Genomic DNA, 21,579 nt, shown 5'->3' with positions numbered 1-21,579 from the left:
TGAACATATTCATTATGCGGTACTCCAGGGATTTCTGAATCAAATTCGTTCTACAATGTTTCCTCACTATGCATATTTTTGTGCCAAAAGTCACTATTTAGCCACTTTTTTGCTATCTGAAAGTCACTATTTGGTCACTATTTCAAAGATTTTGGTCACTAAAATAACTATTTTGACTATCAGTTCTTGCTACCAGCCCTGCCCTAGAACCAACAACCCTTGCAACGCTACCTCCTTTCTTTCCACTTGAACTCTTTAAAACAAAACTCGGATATCTGGAGGTGAGGACATTTTCAATATTTTGCATAGTTTTTTTTACACAGGTTCCCGAATTAGCACGGTTATTTTACACGGTACGTATCCCCCGTGAAAAAAAAAGACCTTAGTGTATTCCTGATAGAACTCTTGGAGGCATTAGCTGATGATTTCAATGAAGAACTCCTGGAGCAATTCCTGGAAAAAATCTCAAGATTTACAAAATTTCTCTCAAACTCAAGAAAAAAGATAAGTGAAGTTTGATAGTGACATAATAAATAGCGACTGACCCTTTACAACTAATTGCTACAGTATTTTTCTCTCAAACCCTCTAATCCATTTTGGCATCTCTCTGTATAACGACGTTGCTAGTATCGAAGGTGGCGTGGTAACAGATTTCTACGAGTACGTGCGCAGGACGAAAGATTTCCAGCCCCCAACCTCCAAGAGATTGAGTTAGCCGGTTGAAAAACAACAAAGCCACTGGAGCAGATCAACTACCAAGCGAGTTACTAAAATACGGTGAAGAAGCACTGGTGAAGGCACTACACTGGGTCATTAATTACCAAGATTTGGGAGGAGGAAGTATTACCGGAGGAATGGATGGAAGGTATCGTGTGTCCCATCTACAAAAAGGGCGACAAGTTGGATTGCGGGAACTACCACTACTACTGAGCGCTGCCTACAAGATACTCTCTCAAATTTTATGCCGCCGTCTATCACCAATTGCAAGAGAGTTCGTGGGGCAATATCAGGCTGGATTTATGGGTGAACGCGCTAGAACGGACCAGATGTTCGCCATCCGCCAGGTGTTGCAGAAATGCCGCGAATACAACGTGCCCACACATCACTTGTTCATCGATTTCAAATCGGCGTATGATACAATCGATCGAGAACAGCTATGGCAGATTATGCACGAATACGGATTCCCGGACAAACTGATACGGTTGATCAAGGCGACGATGGATCGAGTGATGTGCGTAGTTCGAGTACCAGGGACACTCTCGAGTCCCTTCGAATCTCGCAGAGGGTCACGGCAAGGTGATGGTCTTTCGTGCTTCCTGTTCAACATTGCTTTAGAGGGTGTAATTAGGATAGCGGAGATAAACACGAGTGGAACTTTCACGAAGTCCGTTCAGCTGCTTGGTTCCGCTGATGATATTGATATTATAGCTCGTAAATTAGAGACGATGGCGGAAACGTACATCCGACTAAAGAGGGAAGCCAGGCGAATCGGATTAGTCATTAATGTGTCGAAGACAAAGTACATGATGGCAAAGCGCTTCAAGAGGAATCATCACGCCCGCCACCCCCAATTTATATCGAATTTCGAATAGAGACGGTTGAAGAATTCGTGTACTTGGACTCACTGGTGACCGCCGACAACGACACCAGCAGAGAAATTCAGGGGCGCATTGTGGCAGGAAATCGTGCTTACTTTGGACTCTGCAGAACTCTACGATCGAATAAAGTTCATCGTAACACGAAGTTAACTATCTACATAACGCTGATTATATCAATAGTCCTCTATGGGTACGAAGCATGGACCCTACGAACAGAGGACAAACGCGCCTTTGAAATTTTTGAAGGGAGGGTGTTGCGTATCTTCTACGGCGGAGTGCAGATGGAAGACGGGACTTCGAGAAGGCGAATGAACCACGAGCTGCATCAGCTGCTGAAAGAACCAACCATCGTCCATACCGCGAAAATCAGGATGCTACGATGGACGGGTCACGTCATCAGGATGTCGGAGCACCCCGACTAAAATGGTTCTCGAGAGTCATCCGACCGGTACAAGAAGACGTGGAGCGCAGCGAGCTAGATGGGTCGACCAAGTGGAGGACGATCTGCAGACCCTACGCAGTGTGCGGAACTAGAGACAAACAGCCATGGACCGGGTGGAATGGAGACGGCTACTATGTACAGCACAGGCCACCCATGCCTTAGCCTGATCGCTAAGGCAAGTATCTCTTCGCCTAAACCGTATCAGAATATGCTCAAATTACTCTTAAACGGGTTCTCAATACATGTATACAAAACAAGCGTACATATCTCTAGACTGCTCGTCGCCACCGAGACCCCTCGACCCCCGACCCTCGTCCACGCTCGACTTGAACTAGACCTAATGACCCCCACTACTCTCTCGTTGACCGAGTCTCCACTGCCACCGGTCATCATCAAAATCACAGCTCAAAACTAGATCAGCTCTGCAGTGCTGGCTGACAATGAACTGTGTCACAGTTCGCGGCTGGGCATTGTTATTCAATTAAATCATACACAATGAAATCCTGTCGTTGTCGTTGTTGTTATACATGGTTGTAGATCAACCCGGTCGGTGCGCGCGCCGGGTCAGCTGCAGCATCTTTATTACGGGGGAGTCGGGTAGATCTAACCCCAGCTCAACTGGACGTATATCACGCTATTCTGCCACGCCACACACGCGAATTAGAGAATTGAGTCGCATTCGAGTGTTCTGCGTGTGCTGCCCAGCCAGTCAGCCATTCCCGGGCTGGTAGAGTCTCGATCGGACTCTAAATTAGTCGTTCCGTCGCGGTTGACCGGTGCGCGCTGATCAAACATTGAATCTCTGTTGGGACCTACTCCGAAGAGAATTGTCGAAGTCGTAATCGAATCCCAGTAGGCTACTAACATTCCTAACCTACGGAAACGGCCACCTAACAAAACTCCCAGCCTGCTTTGCGCTTTCTATGTAACACTCATTACCGTGGCTTACTGTGCGTGTGTTGGTGCGTGCGTGTGTGAAGTTCAGTGTCAAAATGTGCCCGAACGAGATGAACCCCATCCGTCACTCCACCCACTAATTGAATTTAATTAATTTCTTTCTTTCCGTGTCTCTGCTCTCGGTCCCGTCCGGTCCCGGTCCGCGCAGGGTTAACCGATGATACCGATGAGAGTTCCACCTCGGTCGCCACACTAGAACAAGAACAGCTACCGATCTGCCAAGCGGAACTCGTTGATGAACTGTAGGTTAGGTACTATACTACTGCTGCACAGTGCGTGATTAGAGGTGAAACACACCACGTTTTCGAAATCGCAGGTCTTTCCATTCGAGCTAGCTCAGTGTAGGTCGTAAGTGTTTTATTGTGTAATTTTCCTTTTTTAGAATTTTGTTACACTATTGTCATATCAGTTTTTACGTACGTAACGAAGAACACAAAGTGAGACAGAAGAAGCTATTCAGAAGATGAATCAAATTCATCGATTATGCCATAAGTGAAGAGTTTTACCAAGTAGGATATACTTCATCTAAAAGAAGAAAAACAGTGAATAAATAGCAAAAGCAATACCAAGCAAAATAAAGTGAATCTCCCCATAAGAAACAACGGGTGTGTGCCGATTCTTCCGAAAGAAAAATGTCCGACCGCCAACTGGCGGCGTCCTACGCCGAAGAGAAGAAACCCCTCACGAGGATTTTCATGCGTCCGGGTGTGATCGAAGAGGAACCGGACTCGCTGGATAGCGTAATCGGCAACCTGCCACTAACCATAGTTCCGAGTTTGGCGCGGATTTCCACCCAAGGCAGTTGCTTCAGTCGGCAGGAAAGTGTTCGGTAAGTTATAGAATAGATGGGGAGGGAGGGACCACGCCAATAAGGCATGACTTACTGGGATGAGCGATTGGAGCGCTTGCTATGATTACTGAACAATGAACGAAAATAAACAAACAAGCAGCAACCCGGTGGGGACTGGATTTGGCCAGCCTACGCCGATCGGGATTGGTTTGAATAGAGTGGGATTTGTGATTAAATAAGGTAGGGTGTAGTTGCATTTGAAATGGACACGCGTTGTGCGGTATGCATGGCTGAGATTATCGTTGTTTAGTAGAACTGACGATCGAAAAAAAATATTGGTTGGATTGATTAGGGGAATCTTAGTAAGATCGTCGGCAAAATTGTTTTGACTACGAGTACTTCAGTTCTGAACGTCACCGCCATATGGCGCTGCACACCAACAAAATTTGCCGAGCTTTTTTTTTGCTGAACTTTCGCAAAATTTGCTGAATTCCAGCAAAACGTTGCTAGCTATCAGTAGGTTTAACTGAACAAATCAGCAAACTTTGCTGAATTTCAGTAAATATATGCTGAAACTTTCAGCTCGGAAAAGTTCAGCAGAAAATATTTAGGGTGTAGTGTACATAGTTATTTCCGGTACAACTTGAAACAAAGCACGAAATTGGAACAAGATGGGCGGTACGGCAAAGTTATTCAGGGCTCTGAGCACTTCCAGATGATCGATCATTTAGTTTCGAATTTTACCGCCAATTGAAAGTTTTTTAGGGATGCTTTTGGAACATATTTTTTAGAGATTGCTACAAAAAGCGCAGTAGGCTTTGCCGTGTGCAGACGTGTTTTGATCTCCTCGTCACATTTGCTCCGCGTTCGTCAGCTTTTTTTTTCTTTGCGATTCCGCTCACGGATTGGCCGGTGCTACGCCATCCGGATAGTTTTACCGCGAACAAAAGAGTGTTAGTTCTGTCCTAGACAACCCCCAGACAACCAGTAATCGTATAAGATGTTGTATAAGATGATACAGTGGTGGCCATATGCGTGTATGCCTCCATTTAGACGCATGTAAAATGTATGCATCTCGGCTTCACTTTAACATCTTATTGCCGGCTGTTCGAGCCCTACGAAGTTGATCATCAATATTAACTTCTTTTCTCGATCAGCCTAGATAGCTCTGTGTAGTGTCGGTAGCGATTGTCTCAATTGGCTAAGAATAACACTACGGACCGCCTGTTCCGATGGTAAGAATCCACCAACAGGTGACCCCTAATTCATGGTGTGATGCGGCTTCATGCTTACCGTGCCTAGGAATGAATGGCTAGGGGGAGGGTCTAATAAAAACCTAACCGCAAACGGAGCCTGTGGAGTACCAGGGCGCCCTCCACAGTATGTTGCCCTTACTGCGCTAACCGGAGCAATGGTGCAGTGGACCTTGTGTTTCTCCGAGAAAATCAGCTGCCCTTCTTTAGTCTCACTTGAGGCTAAATAAGGGCGGGATTATGAGAATGTTGTTAATTAGTTTAAATTTTCACCTATATGGTTTCGCATTATGCGATTTACACAGTGTATTCTGTGTACCCTCGCCTTTGGCGTTTTCCGATCGATACCGATCTGGTTTTGTTGCTGCTGTTCTTTGTTGTGCTGTTGTTGCGAAGAGTTTAATCTGGCCTAGTTTGGGTAGTGGCTACGGTTAGGATAGCTCAGATCAATCTTCAGCATAAAAGAACAGCAACGATCTTTGCAGACTTATGCAAAATGGTACAGCCCAAGTGGCCTTGGTACAAGAACCTTACTTTCGTAAGGGAAATTTCTATCTAGGAAACCTTGTGAACCCGGTGTTTGCCACTTTCAGTAAACATGAAATGGCAAACTCGCGTGTCATGCCTCGAGCCTGTGTGCTTGTCAACAACGCAATAGTTGCTACACTCATCTCTGAACTAACCACCAGAGATGTATGTGCTATCACAATAGATGTATCTGTTGGAAACCTCAACAGGAAATACGTCTATTGTTCTGTGTATTTACCGCATGATGAGCCATCCCCTACGGATGCTTTCAAACAAGTCACAGTGCACTTCAAAAGGCCTTCCGCTAATTGTTGGCAGTGATGCTAATGCTCACCATATCGTCTGGGGCAGCTCAGACATTAACTTGAGAGGCTCCAGTTTGATGGAGTACTTAAGTAGTACAGATCTTGCATTACTTAACATAGGCAACCGCCCAACCTTCATGTTATCTGCTAGAGAAGAAGTGTTAGACATAACGATTTGTTCTAGTAGAATTAGTCACGAGCTGACCAATTGGCAGGTGTCAGATAAAGAATCTTTATCTGACCATCGCTACATCTTTTTTGAACATGTGAATGATACTTCGCAAACATTGCGTTTCAGGAATCCTCGGTAAACAAACTGGGATCTTTTTACTGATTTGGTTGCGGCCAAATTTCATGGATACTCACCATCCATTGACACTCCAAGTGATTTAGATGATGCCGTTGATACTACAACGACCTTCATCATGGAAGCTTTTGAAGAAGCATGTCCTCTACGGTATGTGAAGATCCCCTTGGTGGAACTCTGATCTGGCGAAACTCAGGATACAATGTAGAAAGAGTTAGAAAAGACGACGTTCAGCTGGTTCGGAGGCTTTCAGGTCGGCTCGCAAGGCCTACAGGAAAGCTCTCCGGTCTGCTGAACGATCCGGCTGGAAAAACCTTTGTACAAATGTTTCCAGATTGAGTGAAGTCAGTCGGTTAAATAAAATCCTTGCAAAATCTAAGGATTTCCGGGTCAACGAACTTCGTTTGCCAAATGGTGATCTGACTTCCTCTGATGAGGAAGTTTTGGAATGTTTATTCAGTACACACTACCCCGGATATGTGGGTATTACATTTTCGGATGAACCTGATGTCTTTTCTTGTAGTTATGATTCTTTAGCTTCGGCTAGGAGTATCATAACTTTAGAATCGATTGCATGGGCACTTAATAGCTTTGCTCCTTTCAAATCTCCTGGGGCAGATGGGATTTATCCTATTTTGCTTCAGAAGGGATTTGATTATTTCAAACATGTTTTGGAACAACTACTTGTTTGCAGTTTTGATACAGGGTATATTCCCAAATCCTGGCGGGATATTACTGTAAAGTTTATTCCGATAGTGGGTCGCGCGTCGTATGAAGAAGCAAAGAGCTTCAGACCTATCAGTTTGACCTCTTTTCTTCTGAAATGCTTAGAACGCATTGTCGATCATCACATCCGTGATGTTCATCTGGCCAATGTGCCTCTTCATGTGAACCAACATGCTTACCAATCTGGAAAATCCACTGTGACTCTTTTACACAAAGTTGTTTACGATATCGAGAAGGCATTCGCTCAAAAGCAATCCTGCTTAGGTGTTTTCTTAGATATCGAGGGTGCCTTTGACAACGTGCCTTTCGATGCCATATTGGAAGCCGCACGGAGTCATGGTAAATCTCCAATGATTTCGAATTGGATTCATCAAATGCTCAAAAACCGATATCTTTTCTCGACATTGCGTTCAGCAGGGATTAGGAAATTGAGTGTTTGTGGATGCCCCCAAGAGGAAGTTTTGTCACCGCTTTTGTGGAATCTTGTAGCAGATACGCTATTGAGACAACTCAATAATAGCGGTTTTCCTACTTATGGTTTTGCCGACGACTACCTAACATTGTTGGTTGGTATGTGTATCACCACCCTTTCCGACCTGATGCAAAGCGCTTTTCAGGTAGTTGAGGTTTGGTGTCGCCAATATGGCCTTTCATTTAATCCGAGTAAAATATCTACACCCGATTATTTTTTTTTGCACGAGCCTGGTTTTTGCTATAACTCAGTCATTTTTTGACCGATTCTCATGGAATTTTGTACGCTGATAGTACTAACCGTGCCTACATGTTTACACATTTTCATGAAAATCGGTTAAAAATTGATTAAGTTATAGCGAAAACCAGACCCGAGCAAAAAAAAAAAAACAAACGGGTGTATTACTTGTTTACGGAAAAGCGAAACCGTAATGGATTTCGACCTTTGCGTCTCTTTGATTCTGAAATCGATGTGACTGAATAGATAATGTACGTTGGAGTCATTCTTGATTCCAAGCTTTCCTGGACACATCATATTGAGTTCAGAATCAAGAAAGCTTGTATGGCCTTCGGGCAATGTCGGCGAACATTTGGTACTTGTGCATTGGGGTCTAAAACCTAAGTATATCAAATGGATTTACACAAAAGCGAAGTATTTCATACGGCATCGTATGTTACACTGATGGCTCCCTTCTCGAAGGTCGAGCAGGTGCTGGTGTTTATTTTCGTGAGCTAAGGCTGTATCAGTCTTACTCACTTGGTAGACACTGCACCGTTTTTCAGGCCGAAATCTTTACTCTTATGTGCGGAGTGGAATCAGTACTTCAGCAGCACGTAATGGGCAACGTAATATACTTCTGTTCGGATTGCCAGGCTGCTATTAAAGCACTTGCTTCGGACAACTCTAGGTTGAAAATATTTATCGCTTGTCGAACTCGTCGAATCTCGTTAATAAAGATAATAAATAATAATAGGTAATAAATCGACCCATAGAGGGGTACTTTCGATGCAGTACTAGATTTGTAGTAATGCATTTTAACACTATGCTTGTAAGATTCACGTTAGGCGGTGGAAATTACTAAAATGTTGGCAAATAATGAAAACCACAATAATGGGTCAAAATTGGTTGTATAACAAGGGGGCTCGTTCGATGCAGTACTAGATTTGTAGTAAAGAGCTGAATTTTAGTATGTTGAGAAGGTCAATTCTCCATTTCTGCAATAAAATGTTGCATAAAGCGTAGGTATTATGATTCCTTGCCTAATTTGATGCTGCTTGAGAAAAACTTTGGATAACTATGTTGTTTATGTTGCAAGAAATGGAGAAAACAACAACACTGTTGCCCAAAGTTTTCCTCAAACAGCATCAAATTAGGCAAGGAATCATAATACCCACGCTTTTTGCACCATTTCATTGCAGAAACGGAGAATCGACCTTCTCACCATACCAAAATTTAACTCATTATAATGTCAACGGGAATCAATCTCCGAAAAGTTATTCTCCAACAGGCACTGAATTAAAAACACGATCAGCTCGTTTTTGGGAGATTGATTCCCGTTGAAACGACTTTCAACAGCATATAATTTTCGTTTAGTTCCTCTTAGGTAGCAATCAATCTCTCGTACGGTGGATGTTTTCGAGGTTGTTACGGGTCTATGCGAGTGCCTATGATAGTATCAGTTAGCGCATTTCTACGAGAGTATAATAATATCGGCTCATCTCACCATATATGTAGCTTAGATGGTAGCGTTTTCTTAGCTCAAACTTTACCTCGGCCCGATATCGTGGAACCAATCAATAACGCATTTGATGCAAAACTGTATGCTCTTATATGTGCCGGTTGTAGCTAACCAGCCTTGAAGAGTTTGTATCTAAGTTATCTATTAGCGCAATATTAAACAAACTACGGCTTTTATAAAACTAATCTAATGGAAAAAAAAAACTTGATTTTCGATGCAAGGGAATTTACCATAGCGTGCTGTAATTCACTGTTGTTGTCCCTTTTTCTATTGAAGGTCGATGTCTATTCATACTTACGCGTTTTCGACAGATCGATACCTGCATGTGTATGACAAACGGTCTGTAGAGTTTGATCAGCCAAGGTGATCATACAGGATGAGGTGCGCTATTCATAATTGAATAACACTCCCCCCGGGTACGACGATCGTAAATCGACTTACTATCCGCCGCACCGAACGTCCAGAATCGCCAACTTCGTCGCCGGGCGATCGTAGACACCACTTGATGTTCTGACAGTCTCTGATCGGACCTGGCCAACTGCGCTGACTCTTGTGCCGATGATTTTTCCCTTCGGCCAACAGTTACGGGGCATCTTTGGATCAGCAATGACGACTATATTACCGACAGTAATTGGTTTCACCTGTTGAAACCACTTGGACCTGCGGGTGATCTCTGGAAGGTAGTCCGATACCCAACGCTTCCAGTACTGATTTGCTAAAACTAGGGACGTTAGCCAGTTCTGCTTTAAGGCTGCACCGCTGTCGTCGAGGTTGCTCAACGGCTTCAACCCACCGGACGAGCCAAGCTAAAAATGGTTCGGTGTTAGTGCTGGAGCCGAATCGTCATCTATCGGAACATGGGATAAAGGTCTTGAGTTTACGATATTCTCAACTTCGGTCAGCACATTTCGCAGAATTTCGTCGGCGGGTCTTTTCGTCGAGCACGCCAGCATCAGGTTGTTCTTCACGGTACGAATCAGCCGCTCCCAACTTCCACCCATGTGTGGGGCAAGAGGCGGGTTGAAGATCCACTCGAATCCAGAACTCCCTAGTTCTCTCATGAAATCGTCCTGGATGATCTCTTTTTTTAGTCGCCGTAACTCGCGATCCGCGCCCACAAACTTCGTTCCACGATCACTGTAGACCTTCTGATGGGTGCCACGACGTACTATGAAGTTGCGAACTCGTGTTGAGGGAGTGCACGACCTCCAAGTGGATCGCTCGGATGGTCAAACAGGTGGCGAGCATGACCCACCGCTTTTCTACTCTTCTGCCGACGCTGACCTCTATCGGACCGAAGTAGTCGACTCCAACGTGCGTGAACGGTCGTGAAAACGCTGCAAGGCGGACGGGTGGAAGATCGGCCATGAACGGTGGATTTGGAGCTGCGTGCTGGTTCTTGCATTGCTGGCAGTTGTTGGTAGCACACACGCAAGCGGGGAATGCGAAATTTTTGTCGAATTTCATTTATCACCGTTTCGTGGTTGTGGTGATGATATTTGCGGTGGTAATGTGCAACGATCAGACGGGTGGTTTGGTGTTTTTGTGGAAGGATGATTGGTTTCTTGGAATCATCTGTGGCGTAGTGACATGCAGCTATACGGGTTCGCATGCGCATAATGCCGTTATCGTCCAGCCAGGATGGCAGCTGGTATAGGGAGCTGGATTTCGGTACACCCGTAGTTCTCTGTAGATTTTGCAGCGTCGCTATCTCGTGAGGGTAGGATTCCCGTTGACAAAGTCGAATCAGGGAATGCTCAGCTGTCAGCAGCTCATTCGTCGCTAGGGGGCCTGTAGCCGTCGCCATTCCTCGATGTCTTTGGCGACAGTTATCGACAAATCGGTGAACGAATGCGACTGCTCTGCGTTGTCTCTCCCATGACGAGAAGTCGTCGAGTCGGAGTACTGGCTCCGAAGAAGCATGGTGTGCTAGAAGCGACGGACGTAATTCGTTATCGGTCGAATTCTTGCGGTTGGTCGACTTCGGCCAGTCCTCTTCATGGCGCCATAGAAAATCTGCACCTTTGAACCACCTATCTTTAGATGTCAGTTCTGGTAGAGTATTCCACTTGGTGGCATCGTTGGCAGGATTTTGCTTACCCGGAACCCATCGCCATTCGTTCATTTCGGATGTTTCCAGTATTTCGCTAATCCTATGGCCTACATACTGACTGTAACGCCAGTGCACATTTGCTTGACCTTCTATGTATCGTAAAAGTAAAAACAATAGAAATAGTTCATACTATTGCATCAACATGTGTTTTATAGTCATTTTTATCAATATAATCTAGTTTATATGCAATAATTCGAAAACAGTAGGCCGCGGAATTTTAGCGTCTAAGAAAGAGTTGTTTATTTAGTCAAAATGAACAACCTTTTCAAAGACATAAACTATCTAATGTGTAACAGTAAAAAGTTCCATGCTGGCAATTCTTATATTTATCCTGTTACTAAAAAGCTATTATCTCAAAAACACCAAAAAATACCTCTCCAAAATTTTTGACAGTATGTTCACCTAGTATTGCTTCGTATTTGCTGAAAATTTGAAGTTGCGATTTTTTGCGCTTTGCGAGATATTAGGCATGAAATTCACACTGTTTTTTCGAATTTGTATTTTAATTTTTAATTTTTAATGATAATATTCAACATATTCCCATACAATATGTTTGGTTTGACACATATGCATTAGGAAAAAAATTAAACTCACATGGTTTCTGGTAAAAATGTCAAAATTAGCTTAAAAAACTGTTTTTTCATTGATTGGTTTTTATTTTTTAAATAACTCGAAAACAGTAGGCTGTGGAATTTTGACGTCTGAGAAAGAGTTGTTTATTTTGCCAAAATAAACATTTTTGCCGAAGACGCCAAGCCCCTGAGACGTAAAACAAAGAAGTTAGATGGTGGCGCCACCTATGCGGACGAGTTGCGAACTACTATGTTCTTAGCAATAGATGCCTCTGCTGATGTCAAACAACTTTGTCGAAGACACCATGTGTCGGAAATGCTTCGTTTTGGAGTAATTAATTTAGTTCCGCTAGTTTGCGATTCTGGCCCTTAGTGCAGTGGTCCGAGTTGATTCAGTATAGAACATCTCTGGAATCTGACCAGCACAGCTTCCGATGGATCTTGAAGCTTAGCGCCTTTTGGACGGTATGCGACAGTCGGGCGCCAAGTAAAGCGGCTTCGAGTTCCAGTCGTGGTATCGACGTAAACTTGAGCGGAGCAACTCGAGATTGGCTGCGACTATGGAGCAGAAAGCGGATCCTTCGTAGACAAAACGAAGGTAGCAAACGGCGGCCGTACCGTTCTCGCTAGCATCCACCATCGTATGCAGCTGAACTTCATCGGCTTCGTTCATAAGGTATTTGAAGTTGTAGCACCGAGGAATCAGCATATGTTCGACGCGTGGCAACACCTTCAACCAAGTAAGCCATTTGTCGTAGGCGTCATCGTCGATTTCGTCATCCCACTGTATGCCGGATCGCCAGATTTGCTGTAGTAGAATCTTTAGGTACGACAGGAAGTGGGAAATTAGACCAAGCGCACAGTGGTTCCGCCATAGGTCATTAATCCAAAAATTTGACCTCAATGAAACTGTGGTATCATTGCGGAAACATCAAGTTTAATGCTTTAATAACTAGGTGCAATTATTACTTTTATCAAATGTATGCCGAAACTTTTCCACAGAGCTCATGAAAGTAGATGCTCTTGAGTAGATATTTTACTTGATTTTTTTTTTAATTTTAATCCTATGCATTTATCACTCTATTAAAAGTCTCATCCATTCGCCATGTATTTGGTTGATTGTGTCCGATTCTTACATAGTTGAAATCGATGTTTATCACAAATTTAGATGCCATTCTTTATCATTTTATTTGAATAAGTGTGACTGAATTAGATACTTTTTCCACAGAATATGAAAGAACTGAAAATTTTCAACAAACCGAAAAAAAATTTTCCCCTTTCGATTTACTGGCGAATTTAGCTGCGACCGTTTGCGACCAGATTGGTGGCAGTCACTCAAGTGTCGTACTTTCAATTTACTCAAAAACTAACAAAAACCTCCGGCATTGCATTGCATGGAACACTTTTTTCCAACTTTCACCCTCTTTATCCATTACATTATGTGTGTTTCACTATTCGAGAGCAGTTTTGACTGCCGTGGACCACCTAAACTAATATTAGTATATCCAAATCAGTTGGTAACCAAAACTGCAAAATAATGAATGTCGGCTCCGTAAGGCCAAAAACTTGATTGAGCCCATTTTTGAAAAACAATACAAAAATGCGTTTGGAATGCAAATATGCATCAAATTTAGCGGTTTCATATTGAAACTCGATAAAATCATATTTATGGCCGCCCTCATATGGGGCTGGAACCACTGTGAAGCGGGTCGAAGATGGCTATCAAAACGCGAAGAACTTCCCGTTTCGTTGACCTGCGATCACCTCTAAGCAAAGCCGGATCGTATCGGTTCCATCCCACTTTGTAGGTGAAGACGTCGTCGATCGTGTTCCACCACATGCCTAAAACCTTCTCTGTGGCCAATTCGGAAGACAGGTCGAGACATTTCTCATCGGTATCCACTCTTTGCAGCGCCGCCAGTACCACACTTGAGTTACTGATCCAGTTCCGAATCTCGAACCCGCCTTGCTGGTGGACGTGTCTAACATCTTTAGCCAGCTGGATGGCCTGCTCTTCAGAGTCCACGCTTACCAGCATTTCGTCGACATAGTGGGACTTCGTGATGGCTCGATGTGCTGCTGGATAATCGCATGCGAAACGGTCGGCATTTACGTTCTTCACGAACTGTGCAGTTGTTGGGGAGCAGCATGCTCCGAAGGTCATAACCTGCATGGCATACACCTCGGTTTCTTCACGTTCGTTCACCCACCCCACGGATCAACACCTGGTGAAACATTTCACGTATATCGCCGGTTAGTCCGATGCGATGTTCTCGAAACTGGAGCAGAATTGTGAGGAGGTAGCAAAGTAGGTCTGGTCCTTTGAGAAGAGCCGAGTTGAGCGAAGTGCCGTTGGCGCATGCCGCTGCGTCCCACACTACCCGTACTTTGCCGGGTTTGTTCGGGTTAGTTACGGGGAAAACCGGTAGATACCACCGGCGCAGTACTTTCTGGTTAACTTCATCATCACTGAGCAGCCTGGTGTAGCCTTTGCCAGGTACTCGTCGATTTTTCCCTGCATGGTTGTTCGCAGCTCTGGCTCTTTATCCATCCCGCTTCTTCAGGTATTGGAACCGTTGCAGCGCCATGGATCGACTATCTGGTAGACGGGTATCGTCTTATCTCCAGAGTAGGCCGGATTCGTATCGATCCTCTCGGCGGTGCGTAAGTAACTGTAACAGCGTGAGATCCCGTTCATTTTCGACGGATAACAGCAACTTGCCCGGTTTGATGACTCCTAGGCTATCGAGAGAAAAGTAGTCCTTCATTGCTTGGTGTAGGTCCTTGTCTACTTCGGTGTTACACGGACAGATGTGAAAGCTGTAGTGGTGAAGGTTTGCTCCACGATCACTGACTTGTCCTCCCATATGGTCTAGTGGCTAGGATATCTGGCTTTCACCCAGAAGGCCCGGGTTCGATTCCCGGTATGGGAACCACGTTGAAAACAGGACAGGAACACCGCTCTTCCAGCAGGGTCAAGAAAACGCAGTTTATTTAACCACATGCTACAAAGCTAAAATACTGTATTAAACATATAAACTAGAACATACATTTCAAGAGACACTTAAATCTTCGGTGATTTATTTACATTGGGGAAATATTGGTTTCGATGCGTGTTGTCTGTCCACTGTTTCCACTATTTCTGACGTGATTGAAAGCAATGAGCAGAAAAATCACACAAAGAGAAAGCAAATAAAATAGGCAGATGTACAGGGGTTCGCATGATGTATTCTCACGTTACACATAGTATAAAATAATAAAAAGGGAGTTTCAATTATGAGAAGATGAAATAAAAATAATGAAAGTGTTGTTTTTGTTTGAAAAGCGATTCATATTTTGAAATGATTGTATCTTGAGTGACCCATAATTGAGCAATGAGTGTAGTTTCTAGTTGCACATTGTCCACCCAAAGTCCACGTGTTTTGGAACCAATTTGCTTTTGAGACAGACCAGTAGTTCATTTCTGTTTCGCTGTGCGATTAGAGAGATCAGGTGTTAGGTGTTAGATCAGGGCTAATTTTAATCTATTGCACATTTTATACGATTGCAATCTGATTGCGACCGATATCCATTTCCTTTCCCGGTCCTAATTGGCCATCAACGCCAAGATCGGCTACATATGTATGTAGATCGCATTTGCATCACCCTTGCCTGAGTCACCAAGCCCGTGGTCAGATGACTTTGGGCTACGTTGGTTATTATTTTCACCTGTTTGGTGATACTTCTAGCATGTTGACTTACAGGTGGCGAATTTCAGTTTTTGTCACCCCAAATGCAAAAAAAAACGCCGCTTCTTCTATGCCTCGAACATTATTTTTCTTAAAGGACCTAGAGTAATGCGGGGCAAAAGTTCGCACCTAACAGACTTCACAAAATAACTAATAAACGAAAAGAAAACAATATAATTTTTCTTTGTTAAACGGATCCCTATCAAGTTGCCTTCAAAATGTAGTACTAGATTTTTTCGCGTTTCTTTTGTAGTTTTAGTAATACAATTTTTAAAACAAGTACTCCAATGCGAACTTTTGCCCCATAGTGGGGGCAAAAGTTCGCATTATGCGGGGCAAAAGTTCGCACCTTGTACAGGATAGTTTATTGGTGTGATGTTCATTTATTTCATGTTAATTCATGTTCATCTTTTCACTCTAGCCATGAAATCTGTTTCTTTCTGTTCTTAGAATTACGACCCAACTGGAATACGACCTTTTGTTCAGCTTTTGTATAGAGTGTGTTTTATGAAGACTTCCACAACCATTAACTAAGAGATGTCCTTTACAGCGTTACTGAAGTTGGCAAAATACATTGTGGGGTAATCATAGAGATACGTGTTGCACAAGACGCATGAAAAAAAACTAATATGCAGCAAAACTGTTGAACGGGACTGTTATTGAATCTTATCCCCGTCAGTATGGTGATGGATTATAACTGTGAATTTACAAACTAAGCTATGAAAGACTCCGGTAAAGTAGATGAACATAAGACCTTCAGAAACATACGAAAAGACACGACGAGGATGACGAAGAAAATGTTTAAAAATGTTTTTTTAGCCATTTTTCATTTATTGATTTAAATGCGTGAACATAATGTTTGCTTTACAATCAATCTTCTTACAAAACTAAGTTCAGACCCTCTGTCGCAACGATTTCAGGGTGCATACTACTTAGATTCAGCATATATAGTAGTTTCTATAGGAAATTATCATTGCTTCAAAGATTCTGTAATTATATTGATGAACTAGACTCAGAAATCTAGTGCGAACTTTTGCCCCACTGCTACTGCGAACTTTTGCCCCACTGTCGAGGTTTTAACAATGTCCCTTTCTGCAAGAAGCACTAATAATTTATTGTTTATTCGAGTGCACCTCGCGAACTACTATGGAATAGCGATTCTCCGACATAAAGAGGTTATGAGATTCTTCTTCTTCCTGTTACTACAAATTCTTATTCCAAAAGGTCCAAAAATTCTATCAAAACCTCTAGAAACACATTTTTTTGCATAACTCTGCCAAACCATAACTAAATCGTTCCAAATTTTATTGACGAGTAGCTGATTTGATTATGTGTCGAACCCATACAGATTTGTTTGGGTTCTTAAATCGTGCTCAGAAAAAGACCCACTGCGAACTTTTGCCCCGTGCGAACTTTTGCCCCGTGCGAACTTTTGCCCCGCATTACTCTACGGATTTTAACCAAAGGATCTTTGATGAACGCAAATTACACATTCTGCAGTAATGCAAAGATAGGATCTTGTTGAAAAATCAATAATATCAGTTCAGTCCTAATGAAAAACAATTGTCGATATGTCAGGTTTCCAGATTGTTATGCATGGTCTAGAGACAGATGGCAGATAAACATTCGGCCAAATGCACTAATTGTCGAAAATTATTCTACAACTTCTTGGCATAATGTCCCAACTGGAACAGTTTGTCAGGCACGAAGACACTCTATTTCCAAGGAGGTCAAGGAAATTTCAATTACGAAACGTTTCTGGTGCGACCAAGAAGCGAACCGAGACACGTCTTCAGCATAGTTTGGATTTAGAGATTTGGTAATATTGGTCCTGATTTTGTTTAGCTAAAACCCCGATGAGTTACTACTGAAATTGAGGGGATACAGGAGCTCTTGTTTTGAAATGAGAGATATGCAATTCAAAACATCATCCATGTAATCCGAAATTTATTTCACAAACGTTCGACACGTATTTCAAAACTCTCGAAAGGATGTCTCGCATGACGACGGATTAGCCATTATCACCACGAGCCGGACCTCTGTTTACCCAAGATAGGCACATGCATGCGAAGTACCCTACAGTCAGTACACCCGCTATCAAGAGACACAAAAGGATCGTCTTCTCTAATCATAAACAACCCTTACTTACTTAGATGTTGTTCGACATTCCCCAAACGACGACAGCGACTAAATAAATGGATCGAGGACGTCAATATTGACAAATCACGGGCCCAGCAGAGCCCAGTCAGTAGTGGTGGAAAATGGCAAAACGTTCTGTTTGTCCTTTAAGCTGCTGGGTGATCTGCTAAACAAATTTCGATTCAATTAGCACACTCGGAGAGTCATTCCTACGGCAACAACCAACGGTCAGCCAGTAAGAACCGGTAGGGTAAGACAACAGCAGAGCAGCGCGCAGTCCGGCAGTTTGCCGATAGATAATGCGAATTGATCGATGATGCCATTCAATGACGGACTGTTGGATGGAATGATAAGAGGGAAGACGCAATGAAATATGTCCGCTGTCGTAAAGGGCTCATAGCGTTTGTAGGTATTAAATCCGAGGAAATTGATAAGGCTTCTTGGGGTAGACAAAGCAGCGACGACTTGTTAGCAGAAGTTACGCTTGTCGAAATGTGGGTGATGTTTTGTAAAGATACTTTTATTAGAATTGTCCGGTTTTAGGATTTCTCGAGGATTCAAAACATGGAGGCTGGATCAAGGATAGAAACACTCACTTGCAAAGAGTTACACTCGCTTGCCGTTTTCTCAGCTCAGGAGCATGCAATCAAGAAACGATGTATGGACGACATTTGCCTTGTGGTTTTATCTAAAAGTTTACTGAATAGAGTAGGGGTCGCACACGCATACCGAAGTCGTGAGGGAGCTGCAAAGGCAACTCTCCATGAATTGAATGTAAATTACACTCACCTCGTGGAGAGTCGCTTTCATAGCTCTGTCACGACTTTGGTATGCGTGTGCGACCCCTACTCTATTCAGCAAACTTTTAGATAAAACCACAAGGCAAATGTCGTCCATACATCGTTTCTTGATTGCATGCTCCTGAGCTGAGAAAACAGCAAGTGAGTGTACTATTTGCAATTGAGTGTTCCCATCCCTGGGATGGATGCTGTGTAGTTTCCATAGTTCCTTCTAAATCATCTGCTCAACAGACACCCGAACAGGTGCGGGTAGTGTGGGGTTAAGGACGTCTTCTAGTCTAGTCTACACGAATACAGCCATTCATTGAAAGAATCCTGGAAAATGATAGAATCGACTAATTCTACCATTTTTCTTGTCATTATTAATGTTTGCAGTACATTGGATATGCATTACAACCATTAAAGCGGCCAGGCCTACTGTGCAGCGTTATTGTTTTTACAATAAAGCCATTAAGTGAGGAAATCTCGTACCAACTACTCAGCTTTTGAGAAAGCAAAATAAGTGAAAATCGGTTAAAAAAGGTTAATGTCACCCCTTGGTCCTTCGCTTCCTGGGATGGAACACATGTATTTGGTCCGTGTCCTGGCCCTTATGCCTAGGCTTAAGCGGCATTACTCGCTTTCTGAAATGAAACAAACTAGGTGCGAGGGAAACGTTGCGTAACTTAAAATTGGTTTTCGAAATTTATGAAAAAAATAGTAGTTTGAAACGGTCTCACCGATTTATCTGGACACTGCTGTTCATCGATGTTAAGGGGAACGTCATTACAACGCATTCAGGCTTGCTCCTCGTCTCGTGTGGGGTCAAGGCCGTCTTCTACAACAAAAGTAAAACCCATAACTACTCTTTCCTCGACCCATTAAACAACATTCCTATGATCACCAAACCCTACGTCTCTCCGGAACCACCAAGAAGGTATTACTTCAGAGAGGGGCTAGTGCACATCGCACCCTCAAGGTTAGCTGCATAGCCTAGCAGCAACGAACATCGATGACTCGCTCTGGAGAGTCCATCGCGGTAACATGCTGGCGCTTAGCCAGTTTCCCGAGTAGTCCTCGCCACTACCTTTGTCCTCGGAAAGCGGACAGGGTCAACACCGCGCCCACGCCCAACTGTTTTGCAGACATCAAGAGCTAATGCCTACATTCAACCCGATCTGACCTGCCCGCAAGGAAGGGTAACATAACCTTTCAGATGCACCAGAAGGTTGCAGACAGTAGGGTCTCGACCTGCTCCGTCCCTTACCGGGGACCCCTTTCCAACAGCGGGCTCGGACCCAACCCAGTAGACCGACGCCATGACAGCAACGCTACCAGGACTTGCTCTCCGCGGCCACTTAATCGCTGTAAAGGTCGATCTCGACCGGAGGGCACCGGTATGACCTACGAAGCCGACTCCGAACCCCTGGACCACCTCTTGTACTGCATCTGGACTAGCCATTCTCCGAGTCCACGCGCCACCTGTAGCTCCCAGACGATATGGGTGATTGCCGTTGGAACGGCGTTCCAGCCAAACTCATCCCTACACATCCTCTGGACCAAGTTTGTCCGGGTTTGTGTGCTCCCCGCATGTGACAAGCATGCGGTCACGCATTGTGCGAAAACGCGGGCTCAGGAACAAAACGTGTTCCGCCGTTTCCTCTAAACCATTGCACACTGGGCATTCGGGAGAATCCGCATGCCCGAAACGGTGTAGATACTGTCGGAAGCAACCATGACCTGAAAGGACACTGTGTCAGGTGGAATGTAACTTCCCCATGGCGCCTATTAATCCAACTATCTACCCTCGGTATCAACCTATGGGTCCACCTTCCTTCGGTGGAACTGTCCCACGCGCGCTGCCATTTGACCATAGAGGTCATCCTGGCAGTCCTGCGTTTGCCTCTTGTGCCGCGCATTTCGAAGCACTGTCCTCACTGATAAGGATGCCCGATAGGCACCATACCAGTAATGACGCAGAGAACGTCGTGTGACACGGTACGGTACGCACTCGCATCCCTCAGGCACATAAGCTTGTAAGTACTTTTCAGCTTCCGTCGGTAGCAATCAGTACTTAGCGCGGTGCCCCACGCAGGGCCACCATACCTAAGTATGGACGTAGCAGCACTAGCCAGAAGCTTTCGCTTACTGGCGTACACCGCAGAGCTATTGGACATCATCCGGGACAGTGTCGCAATAGCTGTGGAGGCTCTTTTACAGGCATAATCGACGTGGCTACCAAAGGTAAGCTTATCGTCGATCATCACGCCCAAGTGTTTGACGGAGCGCTTTGACAGGATAGTGCACTCTCCTACACTGATCTCCGTCTGCTGCTCCGACTTCCGGTTGTTAACAACCGTCACCTCAGTCTTGTGGTGAGTCAGCTCCACGCTTTCCTTACATCCAGAGTCACTACAGCGCAGAAGCGAATTCCCCTCCTCTTAGGCTCGAGTGCTTTCTCGGCGGTTTTTGTAACCGACAAGATAGCGTCTACGGTGGACCTCCCCTTCCGGAAGCCATACTGGTTGCTTGCCATTTACGCCCTCAGTGCACCTCAACATTCTATTGAGGATGATCTTTTCGAGCACCTTGCCCGCCGTGTCAATTAAGCATATTGGTCTATATGCCGACGGGTCTCCGGGTGGTTCCCCCGCCTTTGGCAATAGAACCAGGCTCTGCCTCTTCCAAGCTTCTGGGAAAACTCCCTCGTCCAGGCATTTCTGTATAGCAGACCTGAACATCTCGGGAGCCTCTGCAAAAGCTACTTTTAAGGCCAGGTTCGGAACTCCGTCCGGACCTGGGGCCTTACCTACGCTAAGGGACTTAGCTATCCCCGCAAGTTCCACATCGGTGACCCTCTCCTCATCGCCAGCTGCAGTCCCCGGCTGTCCTACGAAAGGAGGCCAAGGATTAGGATCATGACGCGGAAAAAGTCCTCCAATGATCCCCTCCAACATCTCTGGAGATTGCTCTGTAGGAGCCATCACACCTCTCGTCTTGGCCATAACGATCCTGTAGGCGTCACCCCACGGGTTCGTTTTGGCACTCTGACAGAGACCCTCAAAGCAGGCCTTTTTGCTTGCTCTTATCTCGGTCTTGAGCGCGGCTTTTGCAGCGGCGAACACCACCCGC

General features: G+C 44.4%; 2 protein-coding genes and 1 non-coding gene across 4 annotated transcripts in view; all 3 read left to right on the top strand.

Moving 5' to 3' along the window:
- LOC109401449 (G protein-activated inward rectifier potassium channel 3) overlaps nt 1–3,521 on the top strand; it is a 496,540-nt gene extending 493,019 nt beyond the window's left edge. For both annotated transcript variants that reach the window (XM_062861023.1, XM_062861024.1), the window contains one exon: nt 3,146–3,521. Coding sequence is in view for 1 of the 2 variants with exons in the window: in XM_062861024.1 (XP_062717008.1) it covers nt 3,146–3,243 (98 nt within the window). In the remaining variant the exon portion in view is untranslated. The remainder of the gene's footprint in view (nt 1–3,145) is intronic.
- Nucleotides 3,313–21,579, top strand: part of LOC109431749 (G protein-activated inward rectifier potassium channel 3) — a 69,358-nt gene continuing 51,091 nt past the window's right edge. The window contains exon 1 of the mRNA XM_062861026.1: nt 3,313–3,826. Coding sequence (XP_062717010.1) covers nt 3,630–3,826 — 197 coding nt within the window. The 5' untranslated portion in view covers nt 3,313–3,629. The remainder of the gene's footprint in view (nt 3,827–21,579) is intronic.
- Nucleotides 14,663–14,734, top strand: Trnae-uuc (transfer RNA glutamic acid (anticodon UUC)). The gene has a single exon. It is a non-coding gene; the product is annotated as a tRNA-Glu (tRNA).

This window comes from Aedes albopictus, chromosome 3 (assembly GCF_035046485.1).
Source record: "Aedes albopictus strain Foshan chromosome 3, AalbF5, whole genome shotgun sequence".
In the NCBI taxonomy this organism is placed as follows: domain Eukaryota; kingdom Metazoa; phylum Arthropoda; class Insecta; order Diptera; family Culicidae; genus Aedes; species Aedes albopictus.
Note: the sequence above shows the minus strand (reverse complement) of the source record. Positions and strands in the feature narration are given on the sequence as shown.